The sequence below is a fragment of the Tetrahymena thermophila genome, assembly GCF_000189635.1.
Source record: "Tetrahymena thermophila SB210 genomic scaffold scf_8254667, whole genome shotgun sequence".
NCBI lineage: Eukaryota > Ciliophora > Oligohymenophorea > Hymenostomatida > Tetrahymenidae > Tetrahymena > Tetrahymena thermophila.
Window position 1 is genome coordinate 921159 of NW_002476434.1, and position 12989 is coordinate 934147.

Sequence of the window (12989 nt, forward strand, 5' to 3'; positions counted from 1 at the left end):
ATGATGAGGTTTTTATAAAGAAAAAGACAAAACATTTTGCAAATTTTTATAATATGAAGAAAATATAAAATTGATAAATTTAAAATTAAAATATTACTAAAAATGCAGATATTACTTGTGCAATAAATAAGTATTCATTTTATATAAAAGAATTTTTTCAGGTAATAATTATTATAATAAATTTGAAGAGGTTTTAATCAAGAAGTATAAATCAATTTTTTTAACTGAAGGCATTATAAATCTTATAAAATATATAATAAGGAAGATTTAATTTATTTATAATATGTTTACTATTTATATATTTCATATGTTAATTAAATGTCTTTAGATAAATGCTAAACAAAATTTAGTGTAAAATCTACGTTATTGATCAAAATTTTTTTACAGTATAACTTTTGTTAAAAAACAGATCAAATAAATTACATAAAGTGTTAATAAACTAATACTAAACAAAAATAAAGAAGAAAAAATGGCTACTAGATTTTATAAAAGTATTTATAAATGCTTTTTATCATTAGAAGATTATGACATTTTTGGTATCCCTATTTCAGTTAAGTTAGAAGGCAAAGAGAAACACTAGTCATTTATGGGCTTTGCAGCTACACTTTCAATACTTATTGCAATATTTTTTCAACTATTTTCAGATTTATCCTTTTTATTTTAGTACGATATCTCTTTTTAGGAAAATATAGTTTAAGCACCAGGCTCATACGTCATTGACCCTTAGAATTTTGTTTTAGCTTTAGGAATATAAAATAATTAAAATGAGTTTATCTTTGATGAAGGCTTATTTTAAATTTCAGCTGAATATAATACTTAATAGTAAATATTAAACAGCACAACAAGCTATTATGAAGATGTGAAATAAAGCAATTAAATTGATTTAGTTTAGTGTACAAATTTACACTTTTAGCATTACAATATGACTAGCTATATTGGTTTGTAGGGAATGCAAAAGTTGTTTTGTTTACCTTTAAATGAGTAAATTTAATTAGAAGGCTAACAAGGAGCAAATATATTTAAGTGGCTAACATTTAAAGTTAAAATTTGTGATAGTTCTACTTCTTAAAATTGCTAAGAAATAGAAGAAATAAATAAATAACTAAATGGAGGACGTTTATTAATTTACTTTATGAACTACTATTTAGATTTAAATAACAGTAAATCAGCTTTTAAACCAAATCCATAATATTTAGCTTATAAAACTTCCAGTTAAGCTTAAAAAGACATTAATATATAATTTAGGAAAACCCTTATACAAACTGATAATGGGATATTTATCCCTAATTAAATGATGGAGGAATAACTTATCTACAGCTAAGATAATTATTAAATATAACACTATATTTAAAATAATAACAATTATAATTCCAATACAGAAAATATCTTTTAAATTGATATAACACTAGAAAAAAATAAAGAATCTTTATACTCTAGAAGTTACACAAGATTGATAACTCATTTTTCTAAATTAGGTGGGTTATTTAACTTTCTTTACTCAATTGGTATCCTTTTATGTTACCCATTTTCTAATATGTTATTCAGATAAAAACTCTTAAATTCTATTTTTTCCTTTTAGAATAAAGAGTAACTAGAGATAAATGGTCTTTTCAATAATTAATAATTAATTGAATAACCCACGCCAACACAAAAAATATTAGCAAATACTCCACATGCAAGCAGCATTGATTTTAAGATATCGAGAAAAAATACTTTTAATGATTCTCAAGGTAATTCCATAAAATAGGCAAACACATTTTCATAACATTGCTCGGGTAGTACTGTGAACCACTATGCTAATAATATGTAAGAAGATGTTAGCACTTAAGCACAACATTTAAAACTTAAAATCCCCTCTATAGATTAAGTGAGCTTTTAATAATCAACATTAAAAAAAAGAAACTCTTAAAAAAAAGTTACTATTATCAATATAAATGATTTTAAAAAAAATATTCTTTCTAAAAGAAAAACTTTATTTAAGTCGAGCGATTATATAAATCAAAAAATTATATCTTCCTTCTTCAATACTACATACAATTAATTTAGAGTACGTTTTACAGATATTTTTATGAGCTACTTTTGTAAAAGGAGAGCAAAATCACAAATGATCAGTTATGGGATGCAAAAGCTCGATTATCATCTAGATATTAACACTATTATTACTAAATTGCTTGAATTAGAGAAACTTAAAAGATTACTTCTAGATAGAGATTAAATTAAGTTGTTTGAATTTATACCTAAACCAATCATTCATGAAGAGTAGTTTGATAGAGATACAATGACTGGAATAACAGAACATTAAAGCTTTGCTATTTCAAATACAGGTATACTTTACGAAGATAAAAGAAATGTCGCTTAAAAGGCTAAAGACGCTGAAGAAGCTTATCATAGAATAACAAATTAAAACAAACTATCAGATCTACCAATAAATAGAAAATTATTATAATTGATTGATCCAAGAATTTCAAGCTAATTTTAGTAAAATATATTTACTAAAAACTATGAAAGCTTCACTACATCAAATTTTGAGATCAATAAAGAGCTAAGTAAAGATAGTAGTAAAGATTAGAACTCATCACCAAATTAAAAATTAAGAAGTAACTTCTTCTCAATCAATTTTAATGACTCAATAAAAGATTGAATTTTCTCAAAAAAATATATTTAATATCTCAATTATACTTAAAATATTTAATTATATTTTATATACTGTTTTTTCTAATAAATTACTCTAAATTATCAATAAATTTTGCTTCTAATAAGATTTTAGATGTCCTAAATATTTCATAAAAAATTAAAAATTAATACTGCAATTAGCAATATGATTAATCATGGTATTGATTTTTTTTATTCAATTGCAAATAAAGAAAGACATTTCTATTATTAAACTTTTATCCAAATAAAAACTAATAAATTAATTATTTTTTGCTTTATACTATTTGCCTTTCCTGAAACTCTCTAGAATTATTTCTACCATTCCTCTTTTACTGTGTACTTTTGCATTAGTTTCATAATTAAATATATTTAATCTTCTTTCTTAAATGATTCATTATTTATTTATTAGCAAAAATATGATTGATTATTTGAAGTTGCAAGCCAAAAGAAATAAACTTAAAAAAATAATTAAATTATATTTATAAAAATATTTCGTTATGATTCTTTCATAATTATGTATCTATCTTAGTATTTAGAATAAGTATAATTTATCAAAGTAAGCTAAATAATTAAATTAGTTAAGAAAAAAATTAGAATAAGCGGGTTTTGGTTTACAAATTTTTACTAGTTAAGCTGGATAATCAATAAAGTTTTAATTTATTAATTTTTTATAAGTGAAACTAAATAATTAATTTGAAATTTGTGTGATTATGAATTTCTTAAATTTAAGTGCTAAATTTATGATTAATTTTTTTAAAGTATAAATTAATTTTTAAGATTAGATATAATTTAGCATGAAAATAAGTATTTAGGAAAAATAAATTAATTTACTAATAATTATTTATTTATTCTTTCTTTTTCTATTTAATCTTCTTTGATTAAAATTATATTTGGTATAGCAATTATATATAGACTTTTAATTTTTTCAAAATACATTAAATTCGATGATGACAAATGAAATTTAAAAGTACTGTAAAATTTTTTATATATTTTAGTTATGATGAATTACCACTAAAATATGTTGTTCACTCAATCTTAAAAAATAAAAGCAGAATGCGCTGAGCTAAATAAAATATATAATTATACTTCTTATTTTTTTCAGCTATTTGGGATTTTTGCTAAAATTAAAGATAGTAAGTAATATTTTAACTCAATTAATTAATGATTACCACACAATATTAATGTAAGATCCCAAAATTATAGTGAAAATAAAACAGAGATAGTTTGTTGCGCTATAATATATGTAATAATTATGTTAAAAAAATTAATTAGAACAATCTTACAATCATAAAATAATAGTAATACAAGACAATATGCCATAAAATTGAGTGATAGAAACTTAATAAATAAAAGCATGATCAATAATACAAATTTAAAACTTTTAATTAAGTTTTTTTTAAAAATAATCACATTGAATTTAACAAAGTAAGGATATTAAATACATTTCTCTGTCAAAAAAATTAATCTGTAACTCGCTTCACTCCCAAATCAGAAATCTCGATTTATTTTTTCCAAAATATTTATAATTAATAACACAAAATAAAAACTTAATAATCAATCAATCAAGATAATGATTTCTCATAACTTTGTGCGTGGTAATCCTTTTGAAAATGCCAAGTTACAAAAAAATCTCCGCTTGAAAGATGAGACTCATAACTTGGTTGAATAAAGACTATCCAGCTCACCTTTTAGTAGAAATTAAAATTCTTCATCTACTTATTAACCTTCTTAATCAACTATTGAAAGCAAATCGTATATCATCTTAGATAATAATCAAAATAAACATCTTTCTGATGATAGAAAATTACAATAAAAGCATGCGCTACAAGCAAATAATACTAGTAATTTAAGCTTCTTTGCATCGGAGGAACAATAGAACTTAACTGAGAAGAGCATGTTTTAAAATATTGAGATTTAAAAGTAGGTAGAAAACACAAAATCTGTTGAATAACTTTCATATAGAAGATGTTATACACCAAATTTACTGAGAAGTACAAAATAATATGAGGATTGTTAATAAAATTCTCAATTTTAATTTAATGATGCTGGAAATTTATCAAGCAATTAAAACGTTAACTATATCAGCAACAACCAACATCCAGAGTTTATGTATTAGATTAAAAATAGAAGAATATCTAAAAGGCATTAAGATAACTAAATTCAATAAAAAATAGACATTAAAAAATAAGATATTTAATGGATTTTATAAGAGGACAAGAAAACAATTAATCATTTAATAGAGAATTCTGGCCTTAAAAATGGAAATGTAATTGCATCTAATCAAATAAATGGATAAGATTTATAGTACCTTTTGTAAAATAATTACAAAAACGTTCAAAAAAGTAAGTTCTAAGAAACAGGTGAGTAGTAATAGTAAGGTAATTCATCTTCTGATACCAAAAGAAAATCCTTGAATAATAAATTTGACTGGAAAAAAAGACTTGTTTCTGATATAAATGAATAAATTAGTTAAACAGAGTGCATTTAAAATGAAAATTTAAATAAAATTCAATTAAATAAATTGATACCATTAAAGATTAAATGTAAAACTGAAGGCCCTTCTAAGAGAAATTCTAAAGAAGAAGAATACAGCAAAGAATTAATCTAGTAGTAGAGCAATCATAAAGTTTTTAACTTGTTAGATAGCATAGAGCCTACATCAGTGCAAAAATAAGATGATAAGCCCTCTTTACCAGAAGTAATTAAAAATTGTGGTAAAGAAATAGCACCACATCCTAGGAATTTCCCCACTCATATATTTTCAGATAAAATTAATTATTTTGATTTACTAAAGAAGTTATCCTAAAATTGCAAAAAATCTGAAATTAGATCAATCTCTACAAATCCCAAATCTAAATAAGACCACAATATTTTTGCTCATGAAAGTCCTTAGAAGCAGAAATCTTGTACAAGAAAGTAGATTCAAATGGCAAATCAAAGCCCTATTTAACTTCCAAAAGATACCTAAGATATTTCAGATAATTAATTCAACAATTAAGATTCTTCAGACTAGGATATAGTTTAAGATTTGTTAAATGTAACTTTGAAGCCTAAGCAAATTCAAATAAATAAGGGAATGTTTAATTCAATTAAATTTTATGGAAGGTTAAGCTCAGTAAGAAGAAATAAATCAAAGGTATTTATTCATTTATTTGTTAAAATTGATTTTTCTCTTTTTAATCATTTATTCCTCTCTTTTTTCTGTTAAAATGATTGATTATAATTGATTTATTGATAATTTTAAATTTTTCATAGAACCATTTTAAAATTTACATTTAATAAAATAGGAAAATGCAAGAAAAATTTAAGAGATCAACCTGTTGCAGAAGTAAAACTAAAAATATATCTAAGATACCTTCTATCATCATTAATAATAATAATAATAATTAAATAGATCTGTCAATTATTTTGATAATAGATAAATTTTCAATTAAGATATTTTACATTAGAACCTTAATCATCATGACTAACTTAATTAGATATAAAATCACTTGAAATTAGATTCAAACTAAAAAAAAGTAAGTGTCTTATCATCTGTTAATTCTTTAGAGCTTGAGCCCGTGTAGCAGTTCTCAGAAGATTTTCTGTAGAGCTTTATAGAGAAGTAGAATAAAATAAATACATTCTATACTCGCTTTAATTAGAAAAAGTAAAAAGATTCTCCTCTAAAAAGTGTAAGAGGAAATCAAAGTATATATAAAGCAGAGTCCCCAATAAAAATTAATTCAATTAGTCCTCAAAAAAATGCATCTAGTCCTAATAAAAATAAATCTTTTGTAAATAATAACCACAATTCTAAAAAAGATTAAAATACTAAACTACTTACTCCTCTTATCTAACCATGTTACAAACCAGTGGAAGCAAATAAATACAATCAAATATATTCTAAAATGCTTTAAAGCAAAAAAGAATAAGATATCATGCCATGGGATTACTCTTAAAGAGATAGTCATTTGCATGACATTGATTAATATTTAAATTTAATAGAAAAAACAGGAATCATTCAAGGATGACCATGAATAAGCATATAAATCAATAATAATTTAAATATATAAAAAAAATTCAGGCAAAAAAACATAATTTAATTTAATATCTTTTGATTATTAAATAAAGATAATTGCTTTCGAATGATGGATTAATAATTATGGTCTTTAATTTTAACAAATAATTAATACTATTTATATTTAATTACTCTTACTACTTAATACGCTTGTTAAAATCTATATAATAAATTATAACATTTGTATATTATATTACTTTATATGACTAACTAAACTTTTATTTATCTTGTTATTACTCTAAATTTCATTTATCTTTAAATATTCAATTTTAGTAAAAATACAATAAATAATTACAAACTTAATTTGATTAAGTTGTTACAGTTTAGTAAAAAAATCTTGATATTTCAGCTAAATACAAAAAATAAATAGAAAACTTGATTTTATAAGCTCAATCAATACTTTTAATTGAAAAATACAAATGTTAATCTTGTTATTTATTATTTGAAAAATCATAAAAATATATTGAATTTCGATACAAAAGCAGATACATTTTTATTAATAAATTTCGAATATATTTAATATGCAAAAAACTCTCTAATTTTACCTAATTTCGAACAATAAAATAGAAAGTTAAATTTTAAATTTGAAACTTTTGGTCTTATTAATTTTATAAGAAATGAAAACTTTATTAAATTAAATTAAAAAATGTAAACAAAATATTACTTTTAAGTATTTTTCATAAAAATTTTGAAAAAATTATTTATTTTTTTTATTTTTTAATTTTTATTTTTAGATTTTTATAATATTTTTTAATTTACTTTTTATGGAAGTTAATTAGAAAGATAAAATTACAAAAAAAATTTAATAAAATAAATATTTTTTTAATAGTTTTATGAATGATAATAAAATATTTTAAACATATAAAGCAATTATTTAAGATTTAATTCAAAATTAATAAATAATAACTAACCAATTTAATGATTAGTAATTAAATAATCGAAAGAAGTTATTATTTTTTAAATATATTTTATAGTAATTAGTATAATTTGATTAATTTAATTATTATTTATATTTAAGGATTTTTTTATTTTATGATTTACATTTTTTTATTTTATCTGAATGTTTAAAAGATTGACTTTATTACATTAGTTTTATTCTCAAGAGTAATTCGATAGATCGTGCAATGAATATTTTTTGTAAGGATGGAATATATTTGGGTTATAATTATGATTATTAGGATTGGTTAAGCTACCGTTGTATAATGCTGGATTTTAGAAAACGTTATTTCCGTCATCACTTCCATTAAGATTTAGCTAAAGTTAGTTATTCTAGTTTAGTAATCTTTTTCTGTTATTCATATCAACAAAGAAACTGTCTTATCGACTACGATCTCTGCTTCTAAAACTTTCCAGAGTAAAACTGTTATTCATTTGGGTGTTTGAAATTGCAATTTAGTTGCTACGAGTAACTTTCATGCTTAGTGCATTTTCAAGACTTTCTGGACGATGTCTAGATTAATTTGGCTCAACTTGAATCAGACTGCTCGGTGTTCTTATTGGCATTGATTAATTGAAATTATCATTTGGTATTGTACTAAAATTAGATGGTATTATTATTGGAGTGTTCAAGTTGATCATACTTTAAATAGCACTAGGTATATTATTTGAGTTACTATTTAGGTAAATCTGGTTTTGCTAGTTACTTCCTTGATTCTAGTTTATCATATTTTACTGCTTTTCGTTTAAGTTTTGCAAATACAAAGCACTATCAGGAGATAATAACAAATTTGAGCTTTTAGAATTTTTAGAGAAGTGATAAATTTCATTTCTTGTATATTTATAGCACGATAAACCTATAAATTCTTCTTCTTCTGGTACATCTTCCTCTCTAAAATCTCTATGAATGGATGCACGAAATCTTTATTTTAAATTACGAATTGCCAAAATATCTGTATACATTTCATAAATTATTCTTGTTCCCGTCTCTTGCTCACTATAAATTTTAGGAAAATATGGACCTAATTTAGCTATAATTTTTTAGTTAACCTTCATTCCTATACCTAAGCCTTTTTACTTGCTTTAAGGGTTGGCTGTTGTTATATTTTAAAAATAATTAGAAAAGCTGCTAAGTTTTCTTAACTATTTTTAATGGTTTTAAGACTTTTTCCTAAGAGAAACAACTTAGATGTGACCATTATGACTTGAATTATTCAAATTATTATTATTGTTATATTATTCGTCAGCAATTATATTATCATTTACTCCAGGCCCACTATCCATAATTTCGAATCTGAATGTCTTGAAACCTAAGTTCATGTAAGGCTTTACAGTTAAAGAAATATATCCCTTCTAAACACAATCGAGAGCATTTTGAAGGTAGTTAAATAAGACTTGCTTAATTCTACGCTAATCTTGAATCATTTAATAATCTTCCCCAAGCAAATCTGAGAAAAAAAACATCACTTTTTTCTGTTTACATTTCTCAAACATAACATCGCTCACTTCATTAAGCAATTTTCTTAAGGAAAAGTTTCTAATTTTCGTATTACCCATTGTGGAGTTATTTAATAGATTTTGTGGCGTATTTTGACCAACACCCATTTTAGGATTGCTATTATTTTTATTATTTAAGTTACTGTTTGGTTAGTTATTGTTTGTTTAGCTACTGCTTGGATTCCCATGAAAACTATATTATCCATTCTCAATGATTTGGAGTTCGTTTTCAATACTATTTTAAGGAGACAACTGCTGATAAAATGAATCTTTTTTTTTAGGTTTGCCTGAATTTAGCTCTTTTTTATTGGTATTATTTTCTTTAACTTGCTCTTTTTCTTTACTAGAAATGCCTTTTTCAAAAACAAAATCAAGGATATTATGGATTCCTGTAAATATACTCATCAAGGAATATTTTAGGTCATAATATAAGTTGCTTTAACTTAAAGGGATAGCTACTTGTCCTATCTCAGTAGAAAGTCTGACTATTCTATCCTAAAAAAAGTACAAAGTATCTTTAAAGAGTTCACGATATTACTTTCTTGTAACTTTAAGCATCTTGATAACTTCTTATTCTTGGTTGTTCTCAACATTTATGAGCAAAAGTGGTTCATTTACTGAAAATTGAAAAACTTATATTTTATATTAACATTTTGTGAAGGGTTTATTTTCCCAATCTTCGCAGTAATATCCTTTAAGTATTTCAACAAATCTAAATAATTTTTATAAAATAAATAAAACTAAACAAATGATAACAAAAGAAAATATATACTTTTATCCTTAATCATATTTTACAGAGGGTCTCTTCTTCACGATACTTCTTGATGTTACCATTTTTTTAATAGAGGGATTTTTATCAACCTTTGAAGGAGAATTAGAGTCTAAATCATCAAAAGGACTTTCGTGCTCTTGCAAAGATTTTAAGTCGTTATTAAAATTATTATTGTTATTTATTTTCTTAGTTTATTAAATTAATGGTTTAATATTCATGTCTTATCTTACTTTAATTTCTTTAGCTATTGCATGATGTTTTTCTAATATAAAATCTCTGAGAGTTTTTTTGGAGTTTGGGATATCCAACCTTATTTTTTACATGAATTGATTAAACGACTCATCATTTTAAATCTTGAAATTCTACTAGGCTTCTTAATTAGAAGCATTTAAACTAATTTCGCCTGTTATGGAATTATATTTAGAAATAATAATGTTAATTGGTAGAACTTCGTCAACGATAACATTCCATTAATCCTTCTACTTTAAATTCAAAAAAGTTTCTCTCCTAAGTTTTTCATTCTTAAACAAGTTGAATATCGATAAGACACCTGTAAAATAAAAAAATATCTTTTAAGATAGTAAAGATGAGCTCAAGTCAAAATAAAATATTAGTTATCTTTGAATTTTCTAGTAACCAAAATTAATTAAATTGATTAAAATCACCACAACCACTTTTTATTACTAATTAAATACTTTTCATAAATAGTCTGTCTAATTAATTATTTTTCTTCGATTATATTATTCTATTTAGATATTAATGAATTATTACTTTTTTTATTACAAAATTTACAATCTATTTTTTTGATTTTTTAAGTAATATGTCTTGTCTTACAATACATTTTTAATTATTACAAAGCCAAATTATAAAATAGTAAGCTAAATTATGTTATGAATCTTCATATAAAAGATCTTTTTTTCAGTCTTTAAAACTATGCGGTCAAGATAAAAAGTTAAAAATTAATATTACTCATAACATGATTGCATTCGAATAAAGAATTATTTTAGATATTTATAATTTTGGGTTTATCTATGTTATAAGAAAGTTTTCCCTTTATTTAATGATTTTTCTTAAATATTTGCTAGTTTTAACAGTAAATTTTCTAAAATTTATAAGCCTAACTAATGATTTTATCTTTTAAACTAAGAAATAAATTTCAAAAAGAAAAAATAAAACTTTAAACTTAAATTTACCTGATAATATACATAGAATGACTGCAATAGTAACTTCCTACCATTACTATTGACTATTATCTATTGAAACTATTGAAAATACTAGTATAATGATTCTGCTTGACAAAATAAACATTAAGTCCCATATGAAGGTATTGGTTCTCATAAATAAGAGTAGAGAATAAACATATATATCTTCAATAAATATAAGCTATCCTATAGTCAGCTTTTTAACTATTGAACTTAGGAATATGGAATAGCAAACTGTGCTGTATAAGTTGAGTAAAAATAAAAAATTCTTGAGATATTTGAGGTTTTGCTTAATTTAAAATAATGCAAAGCAATGAAGAATAGCATTGAAAGCTAAAACAACAAGACTAGTTATTTTTTACTCATATCCAACCTAAATGCACCCTGCTATACTTGTAATAATAATTATAACAACTGCTAAGAAATTTATTGCCTTGCCATCTATTAATCTATCTTCCTAATATTATTTTTCTAATTCTGAGTTTCTAAATCTTAGACTATATGGTCTTAACTAATACTTACTAAAATTATTCTGAAAGTACGTAACTTTCATACCCTTTTTAGAAGTCTTCATTGTTCTAATTGAGTTTAAAAAACAAGCCTTACACTTCTGCTACTATCTAAAATGATTTTCTCACTATTATATCTATTATTACTATATATAATAATAATAAATTTCTAGTAATCGCTTTTATGAACTGCTTGCTTTATATTCAAAGTAGTCTAAAAATTAAATAGGAGCGTATCTTGTTATTTTAACCACCTAATTTCTCTACTTAAAAATCTAAAAATTAATTAGTGATTATAATTTATTTATTTGATTATTTCAAATACTACTACTACCATAACAATAATAATATCAATAAAAAAAACCAAATTATTTAATCAAATACTATTCATATTAAACCTTCTTAAAAATATTCTTTATTTTTAAGCTTTATATTATTAATAGAAATGATTTTTTAATTTTCTATTAACTTTACAATAACATTTGATGCACCAAAACTTTTTAATTTAAGTAGGAATCTTCTTCAAATAATTTAATATTAAAATAAATATTAATTCATATTAAATATTTACATGAAATTAAAATATTTTTTGTAAAATTTTATTTATTATTTAACAATATCAATTAAAATTATATTTTTTAATTAATTTAATTTTAATTTATTTTATTAAAATTCATTTTATTTAATTTAATTTTTTTAAATTAAAAAGAATAAATATATTTTATTATTTTATTCATTTTTTTTGAATTATAAAATTACTTTAATTTTACATAATTTTATATTATATTATTTCAGTATGTGATCAGCTAGTTATTTTTACAATCAATAATTATCTTCCTCCTGAAATCGAAATTTAATTTGTGGATAGAAATTATTTATTTGTAAAAAAAGCAAGTATTTTAGTAATATATAATACAAATTTATTTTATATAAATTTTTAGTAATATAAATAACACAGAAATTAATTTGCAAATTCATAACTCATTTTTACTTTATTTTTGATACTTTTATTTATTTATTTACTTTACTGAATGAAATAATGAGCTCAAAATTATAATTTAATTCATACATTTCTTATTTAATTAGTTAAATGAAGAATTTTTTATTGAAATTTGATGGACCAGTAATTTTATAAATTTTTTCATCAATAAAGATTTTATTCAGTAGTTTATATTGGTTTTTAATTGATTGAAAAACTATTGAACTATTTTTTCTGCTCAAGGTGTGTTAAAATTATTTTAGAGCTCTCAATATAGAATTAAGCATCTTGTAAGGTTGCTAAAGTTTTATATTTACATAATTTTATTTTCTGCAGAGCATGAAAGCTCAGTATCTAAGCAAAATAATAATTGTAGCTGAAC

The 12989-nt window shown here is 22.5% G+C and overlaps 3 protein-coding genes across 3 annotated transcripts; 2 read left to right on the forward strand and 1 right to left on the reverse strand. All coding sequences in view use genetic code 6, as the record gives it.

The window, feature by feature from the left end:
* Positions 1–469: 469 nt before the first annotated feature.
* On the forward strand, positions 470–2641 carry TTHERM_00031730 (transmembrane protein, putative; the record flags this gene model as incomplete). Its single annotated transcript, XM_971878.1, has 1 exon — positions 470–2641. One exon carries the CDS (start codon positions 470–472, stop codon positions 2639–2641), a length of 2172 nt encoding a protein of 723 aa, XP_976971.1.
* A 1548-nt stretch (positions 2642–4189) lies between these two features.
* TTHERM_00031740 (hypothetical protein) lies at positions 4190–6665 on the forward strand (the record flags this gene model as incomplete). The annotated part of the gene is made up of 2 exons (XM_971879.2): positions 4190–5788; positions 5940–6665. The coding sequence occupies exons 1-2, from the start codon at positions 4223–4225 to the stop codon at positions 6663–6665; spliced, it is 2292 nt and encodes a 763-aa protein (XP_976972.1). The 5' UTR covers positions 4190–4222.
* Positions 6666–7810: 1145 nt separating this feature from the next.
* Positions 7811–11693, reverse strand: TTHERM_00031750 (ATPase, histidine kinase-, DNA gyrase B; the record flags this gene model as incomplete). Its single annotated transcript, XM_971880.2, has 3 exons — positions 7811–9857; positions 9918–10467; positions 11111–11693. 3 exons carry the CDS (start codon positions 11691–11693, stop codon positions 7811–7813), a joined length of 3180 nt encoding a protein of 1059 aa, XP_976973.2.
* Positions 11694–12989: the final 1296 nt, after the last annotated feature.